At 35.0% G+C, this 13664-nt stretch overlaps 1 protein-coding gene across 19 annotated transcripts; it reads right to left on the bottom strand.

Annotated features, from left to right (window-relative positions):
- Positions 1 to 3044: 3044 nt before the first annotated feature.
- Positions 3045 to 6063, bottom strand: LOC113346867 (auxin response factor 2-like). 19 transcript variants are annotated; one of them, XR_003358646.1, is made up of 11 exons: positions 5858 to 6063; positions 5667 to 5738; positions 5473 to 5483; positions 5284 to 5387; positions 4926 to 5020; positions 4746 to 4798; positions 4602 to 4667; positions 3860 to 4461; positions 3662 to 3781; positions 3503 to 3578; positions 3045 to 3400 (listed from the first exon to the last, which is right to left on the bottom strand). XR_003358646.1 is itself a non-coding variant. In XM_026590411.1 (9 exons), the coding sequence occupies exons 5-9, from the start codon at positions 4615 to 4617 to the stop codon at positions 3389 to 3391; spliced, it is 429 nt and encodes a 142-aa protein (XP_026446196.1). In that variant the 5' UTR covers positions 4618 to 4667; positions 4746 to 4798; positions 4926 to 5020; positions 5284 to 5738; positions 5858 to 6063; the 3' UTR covers positions 3045 to 3388. The 19 variants fall into 19 exon arrangements, 6 of the variants coding, with proteins under 6 accessions (XP_026446196.1, XP_026446195.1, XP_026446200.1 ...); XR_003358648.1 differs by lacking the exon at positions 5473 to 5483; XR_003358642.1 differs by having other exon boundaries at positions 5284 to 5476.
- Positions 6064 to 13664: the final 7601 nt, after the last annotated feature.

The following is a 13664-nucleotide window of genomic DNA, read 5'->3' on the forward strand; positions in this document are numbered from 1 at the left end:
AAAGAGAAATCTCCAGTAACTCCTTCCTTGAAAAGAAAGAGGAGGAATACAAGAAAGCCAAGGGCTGTCCCTTCTAACTCTCGGAAGTTTTCCGATGTTCTTGATGAGTTGAAGGAAGTAAGAAAGGAGATTAGTGAAATAAACGCTTGTATTTTAAGATCTTTGGAAATTCAGAAGGCCCTGGTTCGACATCATCATCCAAGACGGTTTGTTGGTATTGACTCCTTCCTCCACGAACCTTATATTCCAATGGCTGTTGACGACAAGGAGTTCGGGAATGATAAGGAATTTCTCAAAGACATTGTTGCCTAGTATGTCTTCTTTTTGGTTTAGTTGGAAGAATAACTAGTGCTTGGAATAGCAATGATTGTGACTACACATAGCTATTATTTTTCATCTTCTTATTCTTTAGGTTTATTAGTATTAAGTTCTAAAAATATTTGGAGGATGATGTTTTTGCAGTATTAATCTTTATGATTTGTTATATTTCAATTTGTTATGGGATTGGTGTTTACGTCCATGAACTATGTTTTTCCCATACTTTGTCAAAAGTAAAGTCGTTCGTGGTCGGTATTCACGTACTGGTAAAAGAATGAATGGACTTTTGACAAATACAAAAGTTAAGCCTATATTTTCAATTATCTTGATGGAAGATAGGTTAAAATATTTTGTTTTCAAGGATTATGTCTATTAATATCGTTATGCAAATACTGATTTAAGATAGAATGAATCCTTGTGTATTCCGCGGTATTGATCATCCCTGATCCATATTTTATGTATTACTGTGAGGCTCCGTAATGTATCTTATGTTGAGCACTATACAACCAAGTTGATCTTTTAGCTTAGTTGGTGTTCCGTGAGATATGTTATGTCGAGCATATTGAACTAAATTAATCATCTTGTTTGGTTATTTAGTTATTTCTCCGTAAGTTTTCTTATGTCGAGCAAAACAAATGACAATTAAATTGATTACTTTTGTGATTAGTTTGGTTGTGTATTCCAATTAGATTAATTATGGGATCTATTGTAATTAATCTAGTTGAGTATTTTCGTGTCTCCATAAGTTCTCTTATGTTGAGCGCAATCAATTGAATTGATCATTTTTTGTGTTTAATTTGATTGCGTATTCCGATTAAATTAATCATGGGTTTACTTGTGATCAATTTGATTGAGTTTTGGGTATAGAAAATCATTCTTATGGTTTTTGGTGTCCAATAAAAATCCTTCGTTTCTTTCGAAATTAAGGTCGCTCTTGTTGTTCTTTCGAGAATGACATCAAATGGGGGAGATTTCTTTTGAACTTGTGCTTAATGGTCATATCTTGAGAGGTGTGCGGCTGTGGAATTTTAGATGGGTTATTTTGTATCTTTAAACTCCTTGACGAATGCATTTAGCTTCGGCTTTATGATTGCATCTAAATTTTGTTGGTATGTTTTTTTTCTTTTTGTCATGAAATATCTCTCTCGGAAATTTAATTATGATCCCGTTCTTGTACCTGCCAATTTTATTGACAAAAAGGGGGAGAATTAGTATGTAGTTCATACTACAAATACATATGGTTTTCGGACCATTGTGTAAGGGGGAGTGGTTTCCATGTGAGATGGAGTATTGAGTAAGGGGGAGTGATACATATCACCATAGTATTATTGTTGAAGTTGTGATACAATTTAACTTTGACGCTGTGTAATAATACTATGACATTGTATAACAATGATCGAGAACTATGTTTTCTCATTGTTATAGCTACGGATCTTCAACAACGGTGATGCTAAACTTACAACCTTTGGGATCATTGGAGTACTTGGAAGTGACGAAGATTTCGAGGAATGTTGAAGATTAGACATGTGGAATAGGAGCTACTAAAGTTTCTTTATCTTTTTTGTATTCCATATGTATTGATAGTTTTGTCACTAAAATTGACAAAATGGGAGATTGTTAGAGCATTGCTCGGTCGAACTCGCATGCGTTGCTATCTCAAGCATGTTTGTCAATGTTAGTGATCAAAACTATAAGTCTTGATTTCTAGTCTATTATAGCTAAGTCTCGGACTAGGATAGAAAGTATAGTTGAGCTCAAGGACTTCATGGCGATTTATCATACAAGTAGAAGAACTACTGAAGGAACCGGTGGAACTTCTCGACAAAAATGTATGTGAAGACTTGAACTTATCTATCACTCAAAAGTCCATCTACTCTATCTCCTACTCTTTGAGACAAGAAGTCATATGCTATATATATAGACTTGGATTATACACATTTGGTATTTCGAGCCGAGTATACCTCGCCCATCTATTTCTCGAAATATGTGTTGGTAATCTTTTCGCTTCGATCAAGTTTATCTTTACCATGTGACGAAATTCATGATATGTTTCAATCATCTTGAAAATTGCTTTGACGAGAAATGGTGTAACAACTATATAACGTCCTCTAAGAATGTTTCAATGATTGAAATGAGAGTTTATATTACATAACCAATGGTGGACATAAGCATTGTTGTGGAAACATATTTATCTATACACTACACCATATTTTGCGTTTAGTAACACCCTATTTCAGTTACTAAATGGGGTTGTAACTGTTTTCGTAACCGAAACAGGGCCGTTACCAAATGAAAATTAGTAACCACGGCAGGACCGTTTCTAAATTTTTACTAGGGTTACAAATATATTGACCAAGTCAACGTTGACTGACCCCAATCATCCTGGTAAAAAAATAGTAACACTTTTTTTCCATTACTAATGTTTTTGTAACAAAAAAAGAGGTCACTCTTCATTGACCTGGTCAAAATTAATTCCCACCCCTTTTATTTTACCCTGCAAGTACCCTATCCCTGGAATTGTTGTCATTCAATCCAATCAAATTCAAACATTCATTCTTTGCACATTCAAACACTCATTCATTCGAAAGAAGCAAACATTGTTCGAATCATTATATCTGTAATAACCTTAGAGACAAGTACTTCAGGTAACATTAAAAAGAAATTCCTAATCCATAAGAAAAGGATGTAATTTTCGAAAATGAAAGTGACCATAAGAAAGGATATCATTTCAGGAAAAACTTTGAAAGGGACTCTCAGATTTTCCTCATCAATAATAACATCAGAAGATACATCCCTGATAACCTTAAAAGTAGCACTTTCAGGTCTAATTAGCAAGAAGTTCCTAATACTATTTTCAGGAATGCAAGGGACCCCAAAAATGGGTTTAATTAAGTTACTTCCAAGAGATATTTGTGAAGTAAAGAAGACAGACATTGAAAACTAACCATCATCCAAGATAGATGAATCAGCAGATGAGGAGATTCGGACCCTTCTTGCCGTTCTCAGTTGTACTGGAATAGAATTGGTCCTTGCATTGTCAGATAATTCAATTGTCCAAGGAGAAACTCTTTTAGGATGGCAACTGTTAAATAAGGTTCATCCCAAGTATGAGGATAATACACATGGAAAATAACTAGAAAATTGGATTCAGAAAAATTCAATTCATATAACTACAATAACTTACTGGGAGACATCTCCATTCCGATCTAGGCCACCTGACCGGATCAACATCGTCAATTCCAACTATTGTATCTACAATTCTAACATACACCAGAATTGAAGTTAATATTTACATCTACCGAGAGACAAAAGAGATAAATTTAAAACACCCATTTGTATTCACCTTTGTTTAGGGCCTTCTTCTCCCTCAAACTTCATTCTGAACCTCGCTCCAATGGAATATTTATTCCTAACTGAGCTCATGTATTTATCGTATGGAATTAGGAACTCGGACGGACTCATCCTATAAAAAATCAACAAATATCAGCAAAAATGTGCAAGTATGATAAAAATGTGGACTGCGGAATATAATACTTCTTACCTAGGACGGTAATATACACTAAGCATGGTCCCAGTAGATATAACGTGAGATGCAGTGGCAAGTACACCAAGTTGTATGCTGCAAAAAGATATAACGGATGAAGAAGCTTGTGTCTCCATTGCACGTCGAACACCCACACGAAGTTCTCCATTTTCGCCCATGTGCACAAAAGATCCCTTAAAACTTAATGGCTGAAACTTAAGTTCTAAAGCAAGTCCGTTGGAACAAGAAAATCCAGATTACTACTGGTCAGCCTCATCGTAAATGTCTATGAGAAGCAATGAAAAGAAAAGAGAAAAAAACTTAAGGAAGACAAAAGTATCTCCAATAACAAGCTTTTACGAGCTCAGATTAATACTCCAACCAGTGGTAAACAAATGCCGGTTCGGATGACCTTTTGTAATGAAACACACACACACACACAAAAAAAAAAAGAATGGATTGATTGATTGATTAACAAAACATAGTCTGATTTCGTTGTGCCAGATATATTTAGTATGGAAAAAATACTGACTCCATGATGGACTGGATTCATAGAAAATTCATAGAAAATGCCACTCTAACCCATGCAAATCCCTAGCCACCAGTTCTTGTGAGACGTCCTGTGACAAAACAAATAATTTACCTAACTAGAAACCAGCCAATTAGCTTCAAACCGATAGACAGAAAATTATGTGATACTAAATTTTCCTGAAGGGAACGAATTTAATATAGCATATACAAGTTTTTATAGAAAACCAACCAGCACAGGAAGGCATTCATCAGCATGCCGCTTTAGGAAGGCATTCTAAATACCAGACACCTCTTCCTGTAAAGATGCAAAGCATTAGCCACATGCAGAGTCCAGATAAAATAACCACATAAGCAAATTGAATGAGTATCCGACCATCACAGGAAGCAAAGTCACTTGCGCAAACACCTCATGAGTTTCTATTCAGCCTGCAACATCAAGTTGAAACAACAAGTATCCCCACCAAAGTAAAAATCTAAGAAAATTAAATGAAAATTAACTAGTCTGAATACATAATGATGTGGTATATTGAGACTCATAGAGATATTCATATACCTTTAACTGCATGTATACAACCCGACAAAAAATTATGAAGGAAAAATGTGCTTTGGCAATTGTATATCAAATTCTTGATTGGTGTATGCTTCAACCTACAAACCCAAACCAAACATAAATAATAAGACTTAACATCACTATTAACATTTACGTAACAGTAAACATGTACACAATTTCGACCATAACCTGTTCCAAGTGACCTTGAGGAAGGTAAAAAACCTTGTCACTGAGGAATGTTAACAAGAGGACCAGCACAAGCATGCCAGAGTTCAATATATAGCTCATCTTTCTCATATGAAAATTGAACACATAGACAACAAAGAGAGATATAGATAAGGTTTTACATTAACTGATATACCTGAAGTTCTCAAACCCCAAGAGTCCAGTCATATGCGCACACCTTCTCCTCAAAACACCTTCAAGTCCTTTACCAGTAAATTTATTTCCTTCTTAGTCTCCTTCCTTAGAGATTCGAAAAGCATTTGTAATAAGTACCCACAACAGCATGTGCAATCAGTATTTGCAGCAGCATCTGACACGAAAATACCTGACTATTTTCTTCAAGAAATTACATGTCTAAAATCAATATCAGTATAAGAATATAAGAAAACCCCTTTTCATAATCAAAATTAGGCACAAAAAACTTAAATGAAATCTAAAAACACCTAAAAACACAAAAAATTGGAAACCCTAATTGAAAATTTTGTGGTGGAATCGATAAAAACAATAGAAAAGAGTTACCCTCGACCACCAGCTATTGATCATGATGTTTGAAGAGGACTCTGTGTTCTGGATTTTAGGTTTTCTTCGTCGCTTCAAACAAACAACATTAATCAGAACAAGATCAAAACCTAATGAATCAACTCTAAAATCGCTAAATAGAAGTATTGATTTTGAACAAAACTCAAAGGATATTACGATGATGATTTAACTTTGAATCGAGGTAGAGAGACCAGGACAAAGAGAAAAGTTATTCTTCTTGTTGATTTTCATGAATCTTTCTCGATAAATGGGAGGAAAGATTGAGAGCGAGAGACGGAGATACTGGAAGATCGAGAGTAATAGACGAAGATGGAGGTTTCTGATAAACAAGCCATCTTGTTCATGTTTTCCTCATGGAGGCTGCTATGCTGGTGGATGAACGAAAATGAAAGAGAAAAGACGATAAGTATTAGGTTAGGGTTAGTTTTCTCACACACCTCTGTAGCACGCGTAAACATAGGTGTTACCAGGCACACGCGCTTTTAACACGGTTCTATTCTATTAGTTTCTAATGGCAACATGGGGGCCGTTACTAAATTTGTCTTAATTCTTAACTGAGCCATAGCAGTTACTAAATTTTCGTAACTAGAAATCCCGTTACGAATTAGTAACGGTTACTCTTTCCCCGCATATTTATACATTCTTCAACGAAGGAATGAATCGGCAAAGATATCTTATACTAACCAGAACTTATCCATAAAATCCTGTTAATACTTATCAGTTATCACTTTTATGTAAATTAGATGGGGAGCCTTAAGACTTCGCTAGTACTAAACAAAGAATTATCATCGGCCGAATGCTTACACCCACAAAAATGATCAAACGGTTGACACTATGCCTGGCTCGGTTGAGTCCCAGCCTTCGCAAGGCAGCGCCATTATTTTGTGCCTCATTTTTGGCATTCATATAATGCTAGTTTCTAATTTTAGTTACTAATCACTGAATATGGTGTAGTGATAAGTCTAATTCCTTGAATCAAAGTTTGCGAACTTTTTGATCAAGAGAACCGGAAGAATGGCGTGAGCCAAGCCCGCGAACTGTCGAAGTTCTCATACCCGAGAATTTCTGCTGGAGTTAAAAAACTACTTGCGTGAAGCTAAGTCCGCGAACTCAGTCCGCGAACCGGCGAAGTTCTCATACCCGAGAATTTCTGCTGGAGTTTGTCTGCCCGGTAACTTAAGTCCGCGAACCTAGTCTGCGAACTTGAGAAGGTTATATATATGAAGATGATTTCTGAACTTAAACTTAAAAACACTAAGGAATGCAGTTTGCAAACCGTGGCTACAAAAGTTCATGAACCGATTCAAGTGAATCAAATCATCCGTGCTTCAATTATGTCTTGTATAGTAGATAAGATATCCTTGCAATTGAACAACTCTCTAACTAGTTCATTTGAACTAGTTATGGTGAAGAAGAACATGGTTGATATGAAATGCTCATATGGCTAACCTTTTGGTTAACTATTATTGAACCAACAAGTGCATACGTTTGGGAACGGTTAACAAACCTAGAAGCGTGCATTGTCAAGTGTGTATAACAATATAAGTTTTCGATCTAACGGTTGAGAAATATTAGCTTGAATCTAAATCAGGTTTTCATATAACGGTGAATATTGAATGCTTTGTTACTAAGCTAACATTGATTGCAAACCCTGATTTGAAAGACTATATAAAGGAGACATCTAGTATTGTGAAAAACTAATCCCCACACCTTACGTGTGATACTAGTTTGCGTGCTAGAGTCGATTCTCCTTTAACCTTTGGTTTTCTTCTTCTAAAACCAGGTTAACGACTTAAAGAATTCATTGGGATTGTGAAGCCAGACCGATACTACTTTTATCGTAGTTGTGTGATCTGATCTTGCATCTTCTGTCATACAAGTACAATCAGATTGATTTGCTTGAGATTGATATCTCCGATAGGCAAGATATAAAAAGTAATCACAAACATCTTCGTCTCATTGTTTGTGATTCCGCAACATCTTGTTTCGCTACCATACGATTATGATTTTTGTGAGGAGATTGATAACTCTAGGTTGTTCTTCGGGAATATAAGACTGGACTATCAATTGGTTCCTGTTCACCTTGATTATTATCAAAAGAAGGAACAAAACCTTTAGGGTTTATCTGTGGGAGACAGATTGATCCTTTGATAGACTTGTCTGTGTGAGACAGATTTGTTTATTGTCAAAGCCTGCGATTTTGGGTCGTAGCAACTCTTAGTTGTGGGTGAGATCAGCTAAGGGAATCAAGTGCGCAGTATCCTGCTGGGATCATAGGCGTAGGAGCATAACTGTACCTTGGATCAGTGGGAGATTGATTGGGGTTCAACTACAGTCCAGTCCGAAGTTATCTTGGAGTAGGCTAGTGTCTGTATTGGCTTAATATAGTGTGTGTTCAATCTGCACTAGGTCCCGAGGTTTTTCTGCATTTGCGGCTTCCTCGTTAACAAAATTTCTGGTGTCTGTGTTATTTCAATTTCCACATTATATTGTTTTATCTTTATAATTGAAATAATGCAGGTTGTGCGTTAGATTATCAATTAGAGTAATCCAACCTTTGGTTGTTGATTGTCATTGATTGATCCTTGGATATTGGTCTTTGGTACCATCCAAGTTATTACTTGCATTTGATTAGAACTCGCAGTTCCTGCTTGAGTAAATCAAATCAAGAAGAGAGATATAAACTCGTTGATATACTTTTAATTGATTGAGTCTTGTTGATTCTCTTAAAAGTATATTTGAGTTTATCCATACAGATTGTTAAGCGAAATATTAGGTGGTGTTGTTAGACCCCCGCTTTTTCACTTCCCTCTTCATGTGTCTTTGAACCCTTTTTATACCTAAGTCTTTGAAATCTTTCCACAATCTTCACATTTAATTAGTACAGTATATTCACTAAATAAATAGAATACAAAATATGGGTAATATGGAAAATATCTGGATTTCAAACTAATGTTTTTATTTTCTTCTTTGATTAAAAAATTGTCACTTTTTATTTTTAATTTTTATTAAAGGGAGAGCAAAAAGTGATCCGAAGAGAGCGAAAATCATAGTCAACCCATTAACTCGACCAATTCAACTAATGAGTCAAGTTTAAAAATTTTCCACACCAAAATAGCCCTCTCTCCTAATCGGAATCAAAGTAAAATTTCTTTTGTTCTTGATCCAGTCGATGATGGTCAGACACCTTCCCATAGTCTGACAATATAGTTGGAATCAACTGTAACAAGATGCACAAATTACCCTAATAGGCTATAATGTATCCTTGGCAACTTGATATCAATTTTAAATCTCCTTTAAAAAAAAAAACTTAAAACTTAACCTATTAGGCTGTTAGATCCTACGATCATTTTGTTTAGAACATGGGAAAAATAATGCAATTGCAACAATAACAGAAAATGGAGAAAACGAAATGGTAGTGGTTATGGGTATTAACATCTCTAATATCCAGCGTCACTCTCATATATTTTCTCAAGTATCTCAACTTAGGTTCTCGTCATGAAGTATCTACGCCTCTCACTATAAATCTCTCTCTCAATTTGCCCCTTCAATTCTAATTTGGGTTGTTACTACTAATATTATATGCAGTGGTTGAAGGCTACCAGTTAAAACAATCTTCAATTTCACCTTATTTAGGTTCAGCTCTTTCTCTTTGATTGATGGTGCAAGGTTGCCAAATTATGTTTGATTTCAACTAATTAGACTTAAACTTTTATTTTATTCTTCTTCTTTTCTTTTGTTTGCAGGATCTTTATACCATTGTTAATTGATTTGTGTTATGTTGTAGTAATACATATGGTGCTGTAGAGGAAGTAATGGAGGTATGTGTTGTAGATAGCTGGACGACAACAAAGTTGTGGTTATGATCTTGGTTAAGTTAGAAAATGTGTATGTGTTGTGAGTTTCTCGAGACAATATGCGTCACTAAAGATATTATGGTCCGAGTCATATAAAATTATAAAACCGTGCTAGTTAACTCATCGAATCATTTTTTGCTCTCCCTCTAAATGTTTATTTGCTTTTCATAGGTGGAATATATATTATATTAATCCTCCAAATCTTGTAGATATAAAATGGACTCCACACTTTCTACACACGCCTTGACATGTTTATCACGCGTAGGGGTGCGCATTTTGCCCGTAATCCGCGGATTTAACCGGAACCAACCGTTCTTTTGCGGATGAATGTCCGGATCGTTCGTTAATGGGTTGGATGAGGATGGAATTTTTGAAATCCAATGGACAACGGTTGGGCGCGAATGCAACCTTGAAAATCCGTTGGACATCCGTATCCGTTAAGTTAAGGATATTTTTATAGTTCTAGAAAATACTGTAGATCATTTAGGAATTCTTAAGTTGTTTGCTGGGAATGTTGTACATGGCATTTTCATATTTGTATACACATATAAAATATGTAGGTTTTATAACGAGTCATTCGTGTTGGCTTTATTTTCTTTATTATAAATTTAAACTAAAACAAATCCATTGGATTATCCGTGTCCAATCCGGCCATCCGTGCATCCATTAGATGCAAATCCACTGGATATTGGATTGGATGTGGATACCAAATTTGAAATCCGTACTGTATTGGATTGGATGAGGATGAGGTGAAAACCGGTCCGTACCAGCCCACTCTCACCCGTAACCACACGCCCATATCCAAAAAATTGGACCTATGAAATAACTCTCCATGTTTTTCCTTTTGGACTTAGCCCATTCAATCATAAATCACTTCATTTCCTCTATTTACGACCATAGTTTTGCATTTTAGTCCATCAAGCTTTATTTTCTAGAAACTGCAAAACTAAACAAAAACCCTTAAATATAAACAAAATAATGAACTAAATAAATGTAAATTAAGATTTAAAAATGACATGTTTACACACTCATCATAATGTTTATGTCGATTTTTTTGTTCTGCCTTCTATTGTCTTTTTCTTGCAACATGGTTTTAGTCTTTCAAACTATGTCGAAGCATTGATTATTATCCCTTCGTTCGAAGCATGTGTTTCTCTAGCTTCCAAATTGATATTTTTATTAAATTTAGATTATTTTTTTTGAAACATTTTAAATTTAGATATAAAGCTATAAAGAGTTATTTGAGTAGAAATAATCAGAAAATAGAAAGTACCAATTTTTCGAAATTTATGACCTACAACTAGCAAGTATGTATTTATGAGCTACAACTAGCAAGTATTTAAATAAAATACTATAACTATGAAAATGTAATTTTATTTTTGAAAACGACAACTGAACATTACTCGTGCTCTTCATTTTATTGAATTTCATTTTTCTAAAGTTTCACTTTGTGTTTTCTTTGATCGCGTAGCTTATACATTGGAGTTAACCTAGCCAAATTATACGTCATAATGTTTTTCTTTGCGATCATTTAGTTTCCTTTTATACTTTTTACGGGTAAAATAATAATGAAAAAATTCAGGGTAAAATCGAAATTTGTAATGATTACAAGAGATCAAAATAGAACAAGACTCGCATAAACCAAAAAATGGCTATTCAAGTATTTCTTCAGTTACAAAGGAGAAATAGGGTTCATTTTAGGGAGGTAAGCAAATAAATAAATAAATCATAGTATGATGTGTTTGCAGTGTGATGTTGTTGAACAGTATAGAGTTCTTTAACTTCCTATGAAACTACTTTTTAAAAGGCTACTTTGTGCAAGGCTTAGAAAAAGTTTATGAAATTGAGATTAAATGTGAATAAGTTAAGTAGCCTATTTATAGTAGTTGTAGCACTTAATGATCTCGTAGGAGGTGGAAGTTATTGAGAAGTGGAAGAGTTGAAAACATGGAGAAACGTGGAAGAACGAGATTCACGTGCCCATTACTTTCTTCATCCTCGTTTACACTACTCAGTTTCTTTTTTGTTAACATCGCACATGTTGTAGACTGCCAGACAAAACCCTAGCAAAAATCCATACGATATAATTGATGCCTCGTATGAAATTAACAGTAGAGACAAATGTTGCTACTGTTAAGTTGATTGAAATACTATTTTTTCCAATAGTTGAGCCAAGACTCGGTATGATAATTAATTAATTAGACCGAAGAGCATCAAGCCTAGATATAACTTTTCAAGCAGAGACTTGGTATTTTTAGTAAGTCAAGCACCATCAACATTCCACGGTGCCAGTTGAGACGAGGCAATGGCACGTAATATGACACTTTAATTAATTAGACTGATGAGTATATATAGTCTAATGCGACATCTAAGTCTAACAGAGATTTAGCAATTTAAATAAGCCAAGTGATATTTGTACTTCACAGTGTCTGTTGAGACAAGACAATAATACGAAATATTGACAAGGTAATGTGGCACGCCTGTATCGAAGAGCAATAAGGTCTACAACTCAAGCCAAGAAAAGATGGTCTGCTAGCCAAGAATAAAAATAAAATGAGCAAAGCTTGGCGCTGGTACCAGCAAGAAGGGGAAGTAGATGGTGCCGATGATGCCAACATAAGAAAGAAAGACTGGCACCCGTTGGCATGAGCGAGAATATGGAGAAGAAGCTGGCGCTAACAAATTATCCATAGGGAAGGCTGACGCAAGACAACACCAGCGTATGCAGGTGGGGCCGACGCTATCTGGTACCGACATGAAATGGTTAGTGGACCTGTCTAACGCCAAAGTCGAATTTGATAAGTGGGAAACGTCTGGCGCCTGCATGGGTGTTTGCGCTAATTTGAGAGGGTGTTAGAGCACTTCTTGGTTAAACCCGTCAAACATTGGTATTCATATTGTAGTATCAAAACTCATTAATCGCCTGGTTATATTACTAGAGTCAACTTCGTTTAGGTTAGACTAAAAAGTCTAGAAGTGTTGAGACATACAAGTATTATTCCGAACACCTGAAGAATTCGAAGACGTGTCGATATCAACGATGACATCATCATTCCACTTGAGGTTAGCAATACATGACTTAACTTGTTTCCCTTTCTATATCGTTGCTTTCAAGTCGTTTTAGATTGAAAACATAAGATGCAAATTTATATACATGAAACTCTAGTATTAGAAACTTGTTCATCTTATTATGATCAAACTGTCAAAGAACAATACATCAATAGTTAAAAATGTTTTATATTGGTATATTGAATTGCGAAGTATAACTTTTATCTTTTGAACTTCGTAATTACGACATCGACATAATCATTGTAACTCGGTACTAGATTGTGTAGTGAATATAGGTTTGATTTCATGCCTAAAAAACTATGTTTAATTACATGAGTTTACGGAAGTAGACGTACGAACTTGTTTCATAACTCAAAGAAATCAATATGATTGAAGGTCCGGTTTTCATTGAAGACGTATCGACATCAACGATGACATCATCCTTCCACTTGAGGTTAGTAATATATGACTTGATTTGTTTCCATTTTTATATCGTTGCTTTCAAGTCGTTTTAGATTGAAAACATAAAATGTGAAGCTATATACATGAAACTATATTATTAGAGACTTGATCATCTTATTATGATCAAAGTGTCAAGGAACAATATATCAATAGTTAAGAATGTTTTATATTGGTATATTAAATTACAAAGTATAATATTTATCTTTTGAACTTCGTAATTGCGACATTGACATAATCTTTGTAACTCGTTACTAGATTGTGTAGTGAACGTAGGTTTCATTTCATGCCTAGAAAACTATGTTTAATTACATGAGTTTACGGAAGTAGATGTACGAACTTGTTTCGTAGTTGAATGAAATCAATAGGATTGAAGGTTCGGTTTTTATTGAAGATCTAAGATTGGACCGATCCAAACCTGTATAGGGAATCAAGGTGGAATCGATCTTAACTTATGTTGGGAGTCAAGGTAGAACCGGTCCCAATAGGCAAAACCGATCTCTATAGTCACGTACACTTCAAGGTTTGTGTGATTTTGGAAATTGGGTTAGAAAAATAGGAAAGTTCAAGATGTTGATATAGTGAGTAATTTGAACTTGAGATGAAATCTTAT

Source organism: Papaver somniferum, chromosome 2, assembly GCF_003573695.1.
Source record: "Papaver somniferum cultivar HN1 chromosome 2, ASM357369v1, whole genome shotgun sequence".
Taxonomy (NCBI): domain Eukaryota; kingdom Viridiplantae; phylum Streptophyta; class Magnoliopsida; order Ranunculales; family Papaveraceae; genus Papaver; species Papaver somniferum.

Bases quoted from the DNA above. Each gene is read 5' to 3' on its own strand.
- LOC113346867 (XM_026590411.1), bottom strand. The intron at 3,782-3,859 runs GTAAGAAGTATT...GATTTTTTATAG, and splicing joins AGTGTATATTACCGTCCTAG to GATGAGTCCGTCCGAGTTCC. The intron at 3,579-3,661 runs GTGAATACAAAT...GGTGTATGTTAG, and splicing joins GAAGAAGGCCCTAAACAAAG to AATTGTAGATACAATAGTTG.